This window comes from Hipposideros armiger, unplaced genomic scaffold, assembly GCF_001890085.2.
Source record: "Hipposideros armiger isolate ML-2016 unplaced genomic scaffold, ASM189008v1 scaffold_356, whole genome shotgun sequence".
NCBI lineage: Eukaryota > Metazoa > Chordata > Mammalia > Chiroptera > Hipposideridae > Hipposideros > Hipposideros armiger.
Genome location: NW_017731706.1, coordinates 683477 through 702046, shown reverse-complemented (window position 1 = coordinate 702046; position 18570 = coordinate 683477). Strand labels below are relative to the sequence as shown.

The following is an 18570-nucleotide window of genomic DNA, read 5'->3' as shown; positions in this document are numbered from 1 at the left end:
GTGGAGAAAGCCCAAACTACTTCATTAGTGATACCTCTTAATACTGAGATATTTATAGTGACTTAAATATTAGTGTTGTATATTTAGTGCAAATGGAATTGGATCCCCTTATAAGAAGAGGTGAAAAATACCCCACAGTCATTTGGCCCAGTCTTGTCATTTTATAGATGCAGAAGTGGAAATCAACAGGCATAGTGGTACAGTGAGGACTAGATGCCATGTGCTGAGCTTTTTTTACATCACACACAACCTTTGGTTGAAAAAGGTACCACAGAGTAGGTTAAACTGAATCTTGAAGATGAATACAATTTGGCTCAATGCTGAGTTATATAGTAAATGATGCATTCTTTGCATATGTTACTTATAGTATTTTATTATAACTTGTGCCCAAGACAGGCTTATTGCTATGGACTATAAGCTCAGAATTTTAAATACTTTTATTATAAAGAAGTTTTCCTTGCCTTGGTGTTTTTCTAAGCATGTTAATTTCTATAGAGTTTAAAAAACTTCAAGTCAGAAAAATATTTAAGTCACTAGTATTTGGGATCATTTAAAAAATTCATCCATTTCAAAACATTAAGAAATAGCTAGCATATTAAACAATATTTTATTAAATTATTGGATTAGTTTTATATAATTTTTAAAACTAAAATATGAGGGGCCTATAAAACAGGTGTCTCAAAAGTAAGAGTATATATATTTAAAAACGTTTAACTGACACAAGCATAAGAGTTTTTGGCTGAACCACAAGAAGCTCTTGTAAGATGATGATAGATATGTTGGAACACTGCCAAGTTATACTATCTTTGCTACAAAGAAAATTTTAAGTTGATAGTATTTTAAGACAACAGGACTTAATTAACCTAAAACATTTTGTTTTTGGAAGTGACCATGTTCTAGTTTATTGAATATCTACAGGAAAATATTGCTTCTATATAATCCTTCTAAGAACTTGATCCGAACTTGAGATTTCATTCACAAAAAAGAATATCTTTTAAAGGTATTATTATATAATTAACATTTCAATAGCATATTACATGTTTCAATCTACTTTAGACTCTTGATTCACACTATGCCAGAGATGTGTAAATATCAGTTTCATGTGCTGATTTCTAGCATGGCTAAATGCCACAGACCACTTTCTTTATTGTTTCCCTTTTTTCTTAAAAGTCTGTATAATAAAACAACTAATTGTCAAAGATGGTGTGGCTTCCTTTAGTTCAGCAATGGTAAAAGGGCGTTTGCTTCACTACTCCTTGCTCCTTCTGAAGTAATTAGACAAGAAACTCTTCAGTGAACAACTGGCCCTCTAAACTTCGTTTTGAAAACCTAAGTTGCAGCTACTCTACTTTCATTCTTTTTTTATTTTTTTAGTTAAAGTTTATTGGGGTGACAATTGTTAGTAAAGTTACATAGATTTCAGGTGTACAATTTTACTTTCTAATGAAACATTGCTAATCTCTTGTATTTAATGGCAGGAAATTTTACATATTTATATCTTCTTAACATTAGAATAGTGACATGATCAAGACACCCTAAAGGTTTTTTGGTTTTTTTTACACTGGGTAGTAGTTGATTAATAAGACACACACAAAAGTAAACACACGAACAGCAGTGGAGACAGTAACCATGAAAGAACAGAATCTGAGAGTAACTGTGAACAGGGTGGAGCTCTACTAAGTAGGTTGACTGCCCCTTAGAGTAAACTCTTTTTGTGATAACTTAAGTTTTCTGCTTCTGCTTCAGGATCAGCTTGGTCTGGTCAACCATGTCCAATTTGAGAGATAATTTTTCAAATTCAGCCACAAGGATAATTTTGAGCCATAAAGAAATTTAAGGACAGAAGTTCTCTGTTCAGATCTGAAGACATAAACTTTCATTGGAACACATGATTAAGGACCATTTAATGGTAACCAACTAAGTGAACTATTAGGAGTTACTAACTTTGATATCCATGGATTGAACTTAATTTACTGAGGATTCTGATCCAATATTTGAGCAACAAGTCTTGGTTGTCTTGCATCACTGGGCAGTGCTGCTAATCTTCTGTGTATATTTTCACAGAGACATCTAAAATTCTAGCAATGGGAAAGGATACTTTTTGCCTGTGCAATTCCAGAATTATATTGATTTGTGGTTTTCAGTGGCTGATACTGATTTTTTACTTTGGTCAAAACTGTTTATCCAAAAAAGTTTTGTGTTTATTATTTATTGTACTAGATGAGGCAAGATTGTTTTGAGCATGGTGTGACACATATAACCTTTAATTTTCTTTGTAAGTTAAGTGAGGGAAAGCCTAGAATCTGCACTTTATGTAAGTTTAGAAATGTAGTTTATTTATGAAAGGAATGTATCTTCAAATGAAGGGTTTTTCTTCCTTCCTGATGTTCCAAGCTTTCTTCTTCTATCATTTTCTTTCTGTTTAGACATACCTTGTTCCTGACTGCAAAGAAAACATTTTCAGCATTTTATCGTTAAATATGATGTCTGTGATAGATTGTACATAGACACACTTTATTAGATCAAGGTAGTACCCTCTATTTCTAGTTTGCTAGCTTTTATGTTATCCATTCATAAGTACTGAATTGTACTGAATGTTTTTTCTCTGTTGAGATGAATATTTGATTGTTCTGCTTAAATTTGTTAAAGTAGTATTTTTAAATTGGTTTAAATGTTACTCTGACCTTGCATTTCACACATGTACATATATATATATATAATGTATTTGGTTTAGGATTTTTGTGTCTGTGTTTTAAATCCGTCTATAATTTTCCTGTCTTATGCTTATCTGGTTTGGTGTCAAGATTCTGGCAGCTTTATTTCAAAAGTTGAGGAATCTTCCCTCTTATATTATTAGTCTTTGGAAGAGTTATCTAAAATTGGAATTATTAGCTCCTTGAATGTGTAGAAGAACTTATCAGTGGTGTCATCTGGACTTAGTTTTCTTCGTGGAAAACAAAATACATATATATATACACACATACACATACACATATATAAATTATCATACAGAAATTTTTGTTTTTCTTTTGGAATAAAATTCTATGAATTGTAACAGTTGTAGAGATTCATGTAACCACCACCCAAAGGACACAGAACAGTTTCATCATCCCCCAAAACTCCCCACTGCTATCTTTTATAGTCACATTCTCTCCCTCTGGCCCCTGGCAACTGCTGATTTGCTATCCTGCACATAGTTCATCATTTTGAAAACGTCATATACATGGGATCATATGCTATATAACCTTTGAGACTAGCTTCTTTCACTCAGCATAATGCTTTTGAGAGTCATTCAAGTTGTAGCTGATATCAATAGTTGGTTCCTTTTTATTGCTGAACAGTATTCCTGCATGGATGCACTACAGTTTCCTTATCCTTTCACCTGTCGAAGGGAACTGGATTGTTTCCAGGGTTTGGCAATTATGAATAAAGCTTCTTTAAACATTAGTGTACATTTTTTTGTGTGAACCTAAATTTTCATTTCCTAAATTTTAAAATTTCAAAAATACCCAGGGGTGGGAGTGCTGGGTCACAAGGTAAGTACAGATTTAACTTTATAATAAACTTCCCAGCTGTTTTCCAGAGTGACATACCATCAGTAATCCTATGAGCAAGGTATAGAAGTTTGAGTTGCTCCATCTCTTTACCTCCTCTTTGTGGGAATATTTTTGATCACCAATTCAATTTATTTAGAGGTCATATGACTATTTATGTTTCCCAATTCCCCCTGAGGCAGTTTTGGTTAAAAATTTCTACTATCCTGTCCTCACTTTAAAATTTATTGGCATCCATTTGTTCACAATATCCCCTATTACCTTATCAATGTCTATAGTATCCATAGTTATGTCCTCTTTTTCATTCTTGATTTTATCTATTTATATATTTTCTCTTTTTTTCCCTTGATCTTGTTAAACTATTAAAGAATAAAGTTTTGCCTATTTTGATCTTTTCTAGGTCTATTTTCAACTTTATATTATTTACTTTTTGGTTTTTACTTTCAAACAGCTCAATTTGTTGTTCTTTTTCTAAGTTACTAAGATAGTGACTTAGCTCGTTAACTTTTAGCCAGAACCTTTTCTAAAATATGTTCTTAAGGCTCTAAAATTTCTTCTATTATAAAAACTGCCTTCACCATATCCTACAAATTTTGAAATGTAATATTTTTATCATTCAGTTCAAAATATTTCTTCATTTTCATTATGATTTCTTTATTGACACATGAACATACATTCAAAAGTGTTTCTTAAAATTTCCAAACATAATTTTTCTATTTATCTTATTGTTTTCTAGCTTAATTATATTGTGTTCAAGGAATATGCTATGTATGATTTTATCCTTTGAAATTTGTTGAGATTTGCTTTACTGCCCTGTATGTGTTCAATTTTAAAAAATACTCTATACTTGAAAATGTACTTATTTTGCAGTTATTAAGTACATTGTCTATACATTTTAATCACATTTTTGAATCTTCTATATCCTCATTGGTTTTCTATCAATGGCTAACCATGTTAAATCTTTTACAATGCAGATTTCTGTTTTTCTCTTTGTAGATTGTCTATTTTTCATACACATATATATCCTTGTTATTAGTTACAAAGACATTTAAAACAAAAAAATACCTTATTAGTGAATTTAACCTTTCATCATTATAAAGTGATTCTATTATCTATAATGATGCTTTTATCCTTAAAGTCGACATCATCTGAAATTGATTTTAGCTACACATGTTTTGATTAGTATTTTCATGGGAAATACTATGTGTTTATCTATTTTTACTTATATGCGGTCTGACAAGTTCATGAATGTGTTGCAACGATGTTGCTAATGTTTTTTGATATCACAGGGATTATTTATTATGAATCTGTACCAAATGGACAAACAGTTACAAAAGTTTATTATTTGGAAGTGCTGAAAAGGCTGTGTGGAAAAGTTAGACATAAATGACCTGATACTTTTGCCAACATTCATGGCTCTTGAATCATGACAATGCACCGGCTCACACTGCACTGTCTGTGAGGGAGTTTTTAGCCAGTAAACAAATGTATTGGAACACCCTCCCTACTTGCCTGATCTGGCCCCCAATGACTTTTCTTTACCTGAAGATAAAGTGAATATTGAAAGGAAGACATTTTTATGACATTCAGGACAGCTCTGATGGCCATTCCAGAAAGAGAGTTCCAAAACTGCTTTGAAGGGTGGAGTAGGCGCTGATGTAGGTGCATAGCTTCCCAAGGGGAGTACTTCGAAGGTGACCATAGAGATATTCAGCAATGAGCTATGTAGCACTTTTCTAGGAGCTCTTGAACTTAATTGTCACACCTCATATGTCACTTTCTCTGCTCTTCTTACATCTCAGACTTTCTATCAAAGATTTCTTTCCTCAAGCCTAAAACATACCCTTTAAAATTTGCTTTAGTAAGGGTCTACTGATAACAAATTTTCTGTTTTCATTGGTTGACACTTGTCTGAAATAATTGCCTTATTTCACCTCCTTTCTTAAAAGATATTTTTGCTAAGTATATTGGCAGACATCATTTTACTATGTTTGGTTACCATTGTTGTTATTGAGAATTTAGCTGTCAGTCTAGTTGCCACTCTCTTAAACATAATCTAACTTTCTTGGGTTTACTTTTAAGAGTTGTTTTTGTCATGAGTGTTCTGCAATTTCACCATAATGTGACTGGGGTAATTTATCCTTCTTGAGATATGTTGGGCTTCTTGATTTGTGGCCTGGTGTCCCCTTCATCAATTCTGAAAAAATCTTAGCTATTATCTCTTCAAATATTCCTGGTTCCCTATTCTCTCTTCTACTAGAATTAAGACATATATTGGATCTTTTAACTGTATCCTTCATTTCTCTTATACTATTTTATCTATTTTTCTATCTCTGTCTCTCTGAGTTGCATTTGGTATAATTTCCCCCCATAGTCTAATTCATTAATTCTTTCTTCAATTCTGTTTACTGTTAAATCCATCCTTTGGTTTTGAATTTCTATTATTTTTTTCATTTTTAGAAGTTCCATTTGGTTCTTCTTAAAATCTATTGGTTATATTTTATTCTGTTGGAGTGGATAATTTCAAGTTTGTCAAATTTTTCTTTAAATATGACAGTATTTTTATAATCTGTATGAGATAACTAGTAATTAAAAGTCTTTATGAGTCAGTTTTTGCTTCCTTTTGTTTCTAGTAATTCTCACTCAAGTTGCTGTCCTCTTGCTAAGTTATTTGGGAGACTTCTATAGTGGTAGGATGAAAGTATGCTCCTCCAAACGGTTGTATTTGCTTCTTCTTGGTGCCCATGGGTATTAGCACTCATTTCAATTTAAACTCTATTATGGCTTGAGATTCATCAGATTACCCAGTAATTTGAGCTGTTAGTCAAAGCAAGGCTATTCCTCAGAGACAATTCTCCACTCGCCCAATTCCTAACCAAGGTAATTTTGTCTGCTAACTCCTGAGGATGGTAGGGGTGACAGAGGGTTTGCTTTTGGTTCATCATACAGTCAAGATGTAATTCATACTAAGGGAGGATCTGCTATAAAACTTTTTGGTAGTCCAAGTCTTTGTTTCTTCTCAGAGGCCTGTAAACCACATCTCACATTATCCTGGTTAGACAAATGTCCTTAAGGCCAAAGAGTCTTCTATGCTGTGCTCTGCTTATCTTCATGGGTTCTGGTCTTCATTTAGATTTTGACCTGTTGTCTCACTATCTAGTTAGCTCTTTAAAGCTTTTAAGAAGATTTATTTATTTTAAAATCTAACATAATTAGTTATTTTCAGTGACAGTTAGTCCAAATAATCTATCCCAACATATTTCGAAACAGAATCTCTTCATTGATTTTTCTTTGTCCTTCTTCTTCTTCTTTGTTTTTTACCTCCATCTATCTCATTCTCCTCATTTCCCCCCTTTTCCAGAGAAATAATTTCCTTCCTGCTTCCATATTAAGACTCTGAATCAACTACATTGATGGATCGATTCTAGCCACAAACAGGAAATACATAAGAAACTTTGCTCCCAAAAGTTTTGAGCTCAGTATTAAAGTTTAAGAGGTTAATAGTCCTGCTATTAACCAGTTATGATAATAAAATGAACAAGATAACTTTTCTGGGTTCTGTTTTCCAGAAACCTGGAAGCCAAGTCACTCCTTTCCTTTCAGCTACCTTCCACATAAAATCAACCTAATCTTATATGTTCTACCTCCTACATTGCTGTCAAATCTCTCCCTTTTATTCCAATCCCAAGGGTTACTACTTTAGATAAAAAACTGTTAACAATGCCTGAATTATTATAGCCTCCTTATTTAAGACACTACTTCCTACCCCTGACTCCCTCCTTTAAAATTCTTTTCCAAATTTGCTACCAGACTTATTTCTAAATTACATATCAATGATGTCATTCTCATAGCTTCCAGGATTAAGTTCAAATTCCTTGACGTAGCACACAATGCCCTTCCTATTCTTTTCCATCTTTACTTCTCTGATCTCATTTTCTGCAAACACAATTTGTTCAAACCTCTATGGTTTCATGTATGTTGTGTCATTTGCTTAAAGCACCTTCTATTCCTTGTTCTTTACCTAACTAACCTTTACTGATGCTTTAAAACTCAAGACCAGCACTATTTCATTCAGAAACTCTTTTAGGACTTCTGCTCTCTTAGATTTGGATGCCATATATATATATATATATATATATATATATATATATATAGTGTTTTATACACACATACACACACACACGTATATGGAGAAGGAGAGAAGGAGGAGGACAGGCTGGCTTATGAACGCTAAAAAGATGTCAATGTTTTATCTGTGTTTGGGGTTTTTTTGCACATTAGATTATGCAATTTCACTATACCAAAATATAATTTATTGGTTTCTAAGTAGATTCTTCATTTGAGGTTATAGCATGAAAATAAAGATAGGTTCAATTTTATCAACAGTATATGGAAAGCTTGATTCTTTAAAAAAATGATTAGAATTTAACATATTATATGCATTTTATATATGGTCAAAATAACTTTATTATTCTGCTTCATAATCTACCAAAAAAGGCAAACAGAAGGATACCTTCTATTAACAGAAAAATAAATTTATAAATCATTTCAAAATTTTTATCCAATTTATCTTTTCAGTTACGATCTTTTTTTAAGAAGAATTGAGAGAATAGTATAAAAAAAATTAAACTTGCCATCATCGTCCCAACAGCTCTTCGCGTTCCTGTCTCTTTCGCTGCTCCCTGGTAACACTGTCTGGTCTGTTGGCAGGTCATCTTCTGGCACACCACCTTCACAATCGGCAGCATCGGTAATACTGTCTTCTTCCACAATATGGAGTTTGTCTTCATCATCTGAATCTGAATTTGTTTCTACCACAGTGTTATAATTTGTAACTGTAATACAAATAAGAAAAAAAGATAATCAAAACCAACTAGTACAAAAATCAGTTTTTACATCTCAGTAAAAATAAAAATTTAAAAGTATTTAAAACAGATTATGATTCAATAATATTTCTCTTAGTAGTTACACTTATTGAATACTTACTATATGTACAAGTGTTTTATAAATAGTGACTCATTTAATTTTTACAACAACCTTGTTGCAACCCGATGAACCAGAGTGTCTATCTACCATCTACTATTTATATCCCGGTTTTATAGAAGAGGAAACCAAGACATAGGGAAGGTAAGTAACTTGTTCAAGATCATACAACTAGGAAGTGGCAGGGCCAGGATTTGAATCCTAGCAGTCTGATTTCATATTCTGTGCTCTTGAACACTATATTAAACATCTTATCTACTTATGATGGGCTTATTCTACATGATACTGCTTATGTACAATTAGGGCTTTGAATCTTTAAAAGTACTACAATTTAAGAAAATAGTTCATCTCTCCTAATAAAATAGCAATACATCATCAAATTTATCACAAGAAAAGTATTTTCAGTTTGGCAATTAAGCCCATACATTTCATATTAACCCTCACTGACTTTAGAATCAATCAATTTATCCAAATTGGTTGACATGATTTAAGTAATGTTTGTATGTGTCATTCTGAAAAGAATAATTGACATTCAGAAATTTCAAATGGGAAGCCTTTCCATATTTTAGTGAATTTCAATAAAATTTAACACCAGCATTATAAAGATATATAATTATTCTGAATGACTACAGCTCATAGAATCATGAGTAATAGTAGAGAATAAAATTCTCTAAAACAAATAATATGGTATACTTAGTATTTTTCCTTGAGAGTCCTTGTAATAATCTAATGGGATAAATTATGTAGTACCTCATTGGGTATGGTCACTGAAATCCCCTTTTTCAACTATTTGCAGAGTGATTCTTCCTAAGAAAAGATTGAGAGGAAGGAAGAAAAAGGAAGCTTTGCTTTGTTCAGATAACTAAGCAATGATGTACTTCCAGTTATTTTTTCCATTCCTTCCTTAAATTTTTCCAACCATTCTTAAAAGAAGATAATCACCTAAATGCTTAAATGATATACATATATATTCCTCTTCCCATATAAATACACACACAAACCCTAAGAACATGAAAGAAGAAATACAATCAAAAGTATGGATGTACGTCAAGGTGAGTACAAATAACCCCACATCTCCAAAACTGTTCTCACAGACCTTGGGAAGATCCCTGTGTCCAAAAGATTACTGGTTGCCCTTCTACCCACATCAGGAATTCTTCAAAATCTTGTGTCATAAGAAAAATACAGCCTTCTTGTGACATTATTACTTCAGTGTGAATACATTTTCCAGATCTTTTCCCAAGACAAATCATTTTCTAATTTTATTATAAAAGTAATACATGTTCATTGAAAAAAAAATTCAGACCATACTAAACATGTAAAATTAGTAAAAGCCCCTCTCCCCCGAGTTTTTCTCTCTCTTTAAAGATAACAATAACAGCAAATTTATTAATTTATGCACCAGGTAGGCATGATGCTAATCATTTTATACACCTTATCCTATATAATTGTAACATAGACCTCATCTTATACACGTTTGTGTCTTATATTTAATGTAAATCCTATATATAAATGTATGTATGCATATTTAATACACACATATGGGATCACATTATACTGATTTGCCACTTAGTTTATTACTTAATAACATATCTTGGAAACTTTCCTAATGTGGGTATATGTGGAGCTTTAGCTGGATGGCTACACAGCATTTCATTGTACAAATATAATTTAACCAATCACTTATTGATAAAATTTAGTTTCTTTCCAGTGTTTAAGCATTAGCAACAATGTCATAATAAATTTTCTTATAAATATATCTTTGGCCATTCCTTAAATACTTTCGTGAGGTATTATATATTAATAGGGGTGGAATTGCTGAGTCAAAGGGAAACTTATTAAATAGCTAGATATGGAAACATAGGAATTCCTTGTACTCCAGGCACACTATGAACAGAGTAAATTGTGAAATTGTATATGTGGGTAATGGGAATGATTCTTAAAGGATGGTCCACAGTTGGAACAAGGTTTTCCTGAAGAGTCTTTAACTGAGAGTAAGATGCAAATATATGTGTGCGTGCGTGTGCGTGTGTGTATCTGAATGAGGACTCTTACTGGCAAATAATACACAATGCTATCAACTTCCATTTTTATTTTCAAGGGCTCTTTATTAGTAACCTACTAAATGACTTCCTTAAGTCATTTAAAGTTGGTATGCTATCTAGTCATTTATTATGCTACTTACTAAATTAGAACACCCCTAGTGTTTACTGAGGATTAATTGATTCTGTATTCCACTAGATCTGGCCACCACACTGGCTCATTGCAAAGCTCTCACTATGCTTAGACATGCATGGTTAGTTGAAATTCCTACTATTTGGTGAAGAAAAGTTTTAGTGCTTCTTTAGCATCTTGAGTTGACCATGGTTTATATTGGTGCTATTTTTGCCTTTTAAGAATATAATACTGTAATTTAGTTTTATTATTATTGGTTTTGTTAGTTGTAGGTTGTTTGGTTGACCCAAGATGTATATTTAACACATGTACATTTAGAGAATTTGGGGCATGAAAGTTTTCCAATAAGTCAGCTTTAAGACATATATTCATTATGGTTCAAATATTAACTTGTATGTTTTATACTTTTCACTAAGTTCTCTTTACCCTGAGCTGCAAGTGTTTTATTCTGCCTGAGTCAACCATGACCCAAAGTACTCTTCGAGAATACCGGACACTTTCTAGGACTCTAGCAAAACTCCTCCAGGCCCCCAGTATAAGCTGCTATTATGGTATGGACAATTATAAATTTTCCCAAAGCATGTTTGAATATGTAGTATAAACCTTGAAAAAAAAAGCAATACATTTTATTGGCTAAGATGGGAAGATGACCAATAACTGTTTTCCAAGGCTTCTCACTGTTTTCTGCTTCACAGTCACTTAGCTTAGAGAAAAAGAAGTGAAAAATCAGTTATGTTGACTATCATAACTTAGATAACAGGCAAACTTTCCTGTATTTCTGGATCTATCCTTCTGTGGATCTACAGAGCAGATTTTAAAAATAGGGCCCATGCATCAAAAGCACAGAGAATAATGCAGGCCTTTGATACATTCTGGTAGCCAAAGATCTGGAAAAATGTATTCACACTAGGTAGTGTCAGTTATTTCAATTGTCTGCCCATCTACTGCCATACCTTTATACTTTTTAACCTTCGGCTAAAAAAATATAATAAATATAGTTTGTTTAAAGAGTGGTATATTCTTAACAATCACAGGTGGTTGTTACCTTTTGGTTCTGAGTTTTAATTAAAATAATAAAATTTCAAAAAAGGAAAGATAAAGAAAACAAAAAGTAGTTTTAAAATCTTTAAATATATTTTACAATACACAATATGAATTTAAATTTCAACAGAAAATGATAACATTTTGAATGCAGTCTTATCATCACCAAAGTGTGGCTATGGAGACACAGACTTCTTGGTGGTATAGTTCTTGTTGTATAATTTGCTAACAGTTAATGCCAGAATGAACAGTATCCACACTGCATAAGGTGGCTGTGAGGAGCTAATGGTATATAAGTGTATTGAGCTTAGATCAGTGTCTTGTACACAGTAACGACTATAGCAGTGTTTGCTATCATCATCATCATCATCTCACTGGATCTTTACAATTCCTAAGAAGTAGGTACTATTATATCTGCCTTTTATAGTAACAACAACAACACACACATATGTGTTGGATAACCTGTCTGAGGTTATGTATCTATTAAGTTACAGAGCTGGATTCAAATCCTGGCCTGCCTGACTCTGTAGTCCATATTCTTTAACTACTATGTATATACAGCCTCCTGACTGAAAATTGTTGCACTAATGATAAATATTCTTAAACTCGTACTTTTGTGTTTAGCTTATCCTGGGGCCCTGGAATTCCATACTTAACAATTTGCCACTGAAAACATTTTCAAATGACTAAAGAGTTTAACCATTAAAATCTCATAATAATACAACAAACAGTATACCATGGGGTAACATCATCATTATAGTTAATAAACCTTTAAAAGACTTTCACATAGCACATTCTTGCACTTGATTGCATGCAGCACCATATCAACTGCACAAATTAAACTCCCATGCAAACATCTGTTTCTTAAGTAATGTATAATTATACTAAAAGAATTAGATGACTAGAGTTTAAAAAAAGAATTACACAATATCAACTTGTCATTAAGATAAAAGGAAGATCATCTCAATGCTTTATAAATAGGGAACCCCACCATACACTGTTTATTGGAGCTCTGAATAACAAATTAAGCCCATACAAGGGAAGAGACTGAGGGAGGGAGGGAAGGAGGAGGAGAGAGATTTAACTCACAGGTTTTCCATTCCCGTCAGGTGATAACTATGGCATGTGTTGATTAAAGCTACAGGCTAAGGCCGTGTTTCAACAGATTTTCAGGTGTACAAAGGCTTTTTTTTTCCAAAGGAGGAAGTTATGCTTACATTATGCCATTAATACATGCTTGCCTATGTCCCACTCTTTCCTACCAAACTCCCAAACACACACTCATCTGCATGGCAGAAAAGAATGATAAAATCTGTTTTAAGAAAAGACATAAGACTGATTATTAAAAACTAACAGACTACTTCTAACCAATTGTTCCATATATATCAGGATAACCTACTGTCACAATTTAAGGAACACTTAGAAAAACAGATACACTTTGAGTCATGGTCTCCAGAATAATGGATTATAGTTTGATTAAGTAGAATATTTTACATATGTTTGCACTATGCTGAGAACAACACAATTTAGGCACAAATGCTCTGAAATATGAAGATGAAGGTGGAGACACTGAATAAGTATTTCCATTATTCTTTAACATCAGCTGGGACAAAAATAGCATTACAACATATTTTTCTTATCCTAAACAGAGTCCCTGGCAAACAGCCTTCCACACAGTAGGTATAGAATTATTTGTTGAATTAAATGTGGGGCCACGCTTTTTTTCTTAGTGAAGAAATAAGTCAGTATACTTAAGTGTTACTGATCATTGAGGAAAATGAAGGCAAAACTACAGTGATAACCAGACGGCTTGTAAATTAGCACACGCAATGGAAAGAAGTAGTCATGTGACAATTCACAGGGTTAGAGAAAACTTCTGCAAACAGCATTACTCCAGAAAAGAGGGGTGCAAGTTGTCCATAAATACTACACTCAGTACCCACTGTAAATATTTGTTAATCTGGCTTTTGTCCTAATTTATATATAATATTAATTTACTATCTATATGTGTTTTACTGTATAATGAAGATTATAATGTAATGATATACATATTTAACATGTAAGTAATATAATAAATAATATATAATGTGTATATTATTTAATTTTAATTTAAATATTTTAAAAATAAGCATCAATGATATTTACAGTGCTCTTAGCACCATGAACATGTTAGGTTTTAATAAATACTAATGGTTTAGCAAAATTTGAGGGAGAGTTTTTAAATCCCTCTCTAGGTAAAATCTAAAATCTAGGGTGCCTATTAAATTGAACAATAATGATAGCTTCTTTTCACATTTTCAAAATAATTTTAACTTACTGTAATTCCAATGAAGTCAATGAATCTGAAATTTAGCCCTGTAAAAAGGGCTGGTGATTTTTATGCCTTCAGGTACAAGCTATTAACAGAGAACACTGATAGGCAGAGGCAGGAAAGAAGGGTTGCCACCATGCACAGAATCCTAGTTCTTATTTTCTCCCCTTTCTCATTTCACAAAAATTACTAAGCATTCATGGGACTTATTTGTCTTTGGTACTCTCTCAGTTCTTGTTCTGGCCTCTTCCTCACTCTCCACAGATCCTCTGTCTACGTGCCCTCAACAAGAGCCACCCCAAATTCCCTTTCCCTCTCCCTGCCTTACCAAAACTCCCCCTCTCTCAGTGAGCTAATTTCAGTCTATGATAGTATAACTCACAAAGAGGTGGATGAAACAGTTCAACAGCAAAGTTCTTAGCTGATTAAACTAAATTCAGTCCTAGGAATAGGTGGTTCTTTATATGAGGAAAGTATCTGGATTGAGATAATTCACATTAAATTATTAATAACTAATATTTCCTTCATAGATAAAATCTGCATTTATAGAAAGGGTACTTTTTAATTTATATGACTTGTTACTTATGGAATACAGGCAGTAAGACAAAACTCAAGTCAAGTGTGAAGATGAGATTAAAAATACAAATAAAGGAACTGAGTCAGAAAGTAGAGAAGCCATATAACTAACAAGTCAATCCAACAGCCAGCTCTTTAAAGAATCAATGAAATAGATAAACTGATAGCCAACTTAATCCTAGAAACAAATTGAGAGGCACAAATATTCAATATTAAAATGCAAATGGGAAGTAGTTATAACCAGAAAAGAACTTAGAGACTTACTTTATAAATATTTTCTACAAATGTAAGCAAATAAGTTTGAAAACCTGGATGAAATAACTTCCTAGGAAAATGTGATTACAACTACATTTATTATTTTATAGAATTTATGAAATTATACAAGAGATAGCAAAAGTAAACAGACCATAGACTAAATTTAGGAAGCGATCAAATAGTAACCACCCAAAAAGTGCCAGATGTTTTCCTAGGTGAATTTCTTCAGATATTCAAAGGACTGATATTTCTGTTGTTTTGTAGAGTGAGAAGAAAATGAAAAGAGCCTACATTCTTTCTATGAAGCCAGCACAGTAAAAGTAAAATCTGAGAAAGAGCACACACATGCACATTCACACATTCATAAATTCAGTCTCACTGGTGATCACTGATGTAAAAATCCTAAATAAAATATTAAATCCGGTAATACATTAGAAGAATAAAGCAAGCATTATTCAACATTAGGAAACATATAAGAGAAGTCACTATATTAACATAGTAAAGGAGGGACAACATGACTTCTTTAGACACTGAAAGGCTTTTGGTAAAATTTGCTATTCCTTGCTAATGCTTTCTTATAAAAAGAAAACTGACATCACTAGCATGATAAACAATATGTATCAGAGGCATAAAGATGGTCACTGTCATCATTATTAGTTAGTATTCTAAAGGAACAAGAATTTTTAAGAAGAAAAGAAAAAGCACAAATATTTGGAAAGAGAAGGAAAAATTATTATTTGAAGATGATATGATGATGTTTTTAGAAAATTCAAGAAAAATCACTAAAAAACTATTTGCAGTTAGAAAATCTAATACATGGCTAATTATAAATTTAACAGAAAAAAATCAATAGCTTTCCAATAAAACAACAATAACCTAAGAAATAACAGGAGAAGAATTCTGTTCGTAATAACAATTCAAAAGATAACACATGAAGACAAACAAAGAAACATGGAGGACTTATATAAAGAAAACTTTAGCACTCTATTGAGGGTCATAAAAGATTTGAACAAATGAAGACATGCTTTATTTTTGGATAGAATGATTTCATACTATAAAGATATTAATTCTACCTAAAATAACCTAAAATTCAATGCAATTCTGATTCAAATACTAATATGATATTTTCAATTCTAAATCTAAATGATTTAGACTAAATGATTCCAAAGTTTATAAGCAGAGTTAAGAGCACAGTCTCTGGAGCCAGATTGCCTGGTTCAAATTACAGCTTCACCACTTACTAGCCATGCTGCATTGGGCATGTTATTTAATCTTCTCATGCCTCAGTTTCCTCATCTCCAAGAAGGGGATAATGATAGTATGTCCCTAATGGGGTTATCATAATGATAACAATAATCCTATATGCAAAAACCTTAATATAGTACTGTATATAAGTGCTCAATACACATTGTTAGCATTATTATTTTCTAGGTAAACAAACACAAAAATATTCAAGAAAACTCAGAAAAATAATAGCAATTATTGTGATAGGAGAACATGGATTACCCATACCAGATAGAAAATGTATCTCAAAGCTATAGAAATGGGGACAGATTCACATTGGTACAGAGATAGGCAGACAATCACAGAACTTGAATAGAATCCAGAAGTAGATCCCTCAAACATATGGAGGTCTTGCTAATCAGATTCCCATCCCACAACTTCAACCAAAATGACATTTACATGAATCACAGATTTTTTTTTTTCAGTTGCACGCGGTCATAGCCCACCATCGAACAGGCAGTCTTGTTGTTAGGAGCACGTGCTCTCACCAGCTGAGCCATCCTGCCACCTGTTGGCAGCTCAGTGGCAGCTCAGCTCAGGCGCAGCATCACTGGCCCATGTGGGAATCGAACCAGCGGCCCTGTTGCTCAGAGCTCGTGCTCTTAAGCTAACTCTTAACCAACTGAGCCACTCGGCTGGACCCCAAAGATTTTAAAAATAACAAAACCATAAAAGTAATAGAAGTCTTAGAATAAGAAGGGTACTATAAGCATGACACGAAATCCATAATTATACATAGAAAAAAATTCAAGTCAAAGACAAATGACAAACTGTGAAAAATATGTGCAGTACATGTTACCAAAGGCTAACTTCCTTATTAATCAGAGAATTCTTAAATATCCATGAGAAAAAGATAAATCACCCAGTAGGAATATGCAAAAAGGCAATTCACACACCCAAAAATATGAATGGCATATAAACATGTAACAAGATGCTCAACCTCACTAATTAAAGAGAAACTTACTTTAATCCTATATCATTATAATATTGCCAACTCTTACATACACTCAACTCTCTTGCCTTACTCTGACTTCAAAACCCCTATGGTAGCTAAACTCCTAGCCTGATTAAATTCCACTTTTCCTAATTCTATACCTCAGTCCCCCTTTATTGTAAAGTTTCTTTAAAAAGTTACCTACACTTATCTCCTATTTGTTTTTTCCTTTTTTTTTTTTTAGCTGAGCCATCCTGCCACCTGTTTGCAGCTCAATGGTAGGTGAGCCCGGGCCGTGAATCGAACCGGTGACCCTGTTGTTCAGCGCTCACACTCTTGAGTGAGCTCTTAACCAACTGAGCCACTCGGCTGGCCCTTTTCCTATTTTCTCTTAATTAAACCCACTTCAGTAACAAAATTGTTATCGTCATGATTGTGAAGGACCTGTTACATTGTTAAATCCAATGACAATTATCAGTCCTCATCTTATTTGACCTACCAGCAACATTTGACATAATCCACCACTCTCTCCTTTTCAAAACAATCTCTTCTCTTGGTTTTCTAACTCAAAGACAGCTATTTTTCTGTTTGTTTTTTTCTTCCATCTCCCAGACCGCAATCTGTCTCATGGCTCTAAATACCATTAGATGACTCTCTGCTTTATATCCCAGCCTAAGTTTCTCATCTGAAGTCCATACTTCTATAACCAACATGACATCTTCATTTGGCTGTCTAATGGGCAAACTTGCCATATCCAAAACCCAGTTCTGGATCCTCTCAAGTCTTTTCTATTTCAGTAAATGACAATTCTATTCTTCCAGTTGCTCAGGCCAAAAATCTTGGTGTCAGTTTTGACTCCTTTTTTTCTCTCATCCTCCCCATACATAGAGAAAAATACCTTAAAATTTATTCAGCATTTGACCACTTACAACCAACTCTCCACCACTGCCTCCCTGCTTTAAGCCATTGTCATCTCTCCCCAAGAATATTGTCATTGGTTTTCTGTTCTCCCTGCTTCTACCTTTGTCTTCCTACCGTCAGTTCTCAATATGGCAGCTGAAGAAATCTGTTTAAAGCATTAGAGGAATCTTGTCACTGTTCTGCACAGACCATCTAAAGGCTTCCCACCTTATTCTCTGTAATCCAAAGGTCCTTCATGAGCGGGCTCTGGCTCATCCATACTCTCAAACGTCATCTCTACTGCATTCCAGATACACTTGCCTCTTGCCTCAAAGGCCTTTGTACTTACGATGCTCCCCCTGGAACGCTCTTCATGCATGGCTCAACTTTACCTCCTTAGAGAGGTCTTCCATGACTACCCTATTTAAGTTTACAGACCTCCCGAACCACAAGAGCACATTCCACTCTCTCCTGTGATTTATCTCTTTTTAGAATACTTATCACCAACTGCCATAATATTTTATGTTATATTTTATTATTTAAAATGGTATTAAAGC

General features: G+C 33.3%; 1 protein-coding gene across 12 annotated transcripts in view; it reads right to left on the bottom strand.

The window, feature by feature from the left end:
• ZEB1 (zinc finger E-box binding homeobox 1) overlaps window positions 1–18570 on the bottom strand; it is a 179090-nt gene that overhangs the window by 46312 nt on the left and 114208 nt on the right. For all 12 annotated transcript variants that reach the window (XM_019661619.1, XM_019661616.1, XM_019661617.1 and 9 more), the window contains one exon: window positions 8189–8389. Coding sequence is in view for 6 of the 12 variants with exons in the window: in XM_019661609.1 (XP_019517154.1) it covers window positions 8189–8389 (201 nt within the window). In the remaining 6 variants the exon portion in view is untranslated. The remainder of the gene's footprint in view (window positions 1–8188; window positions 8390–18570) is intronic.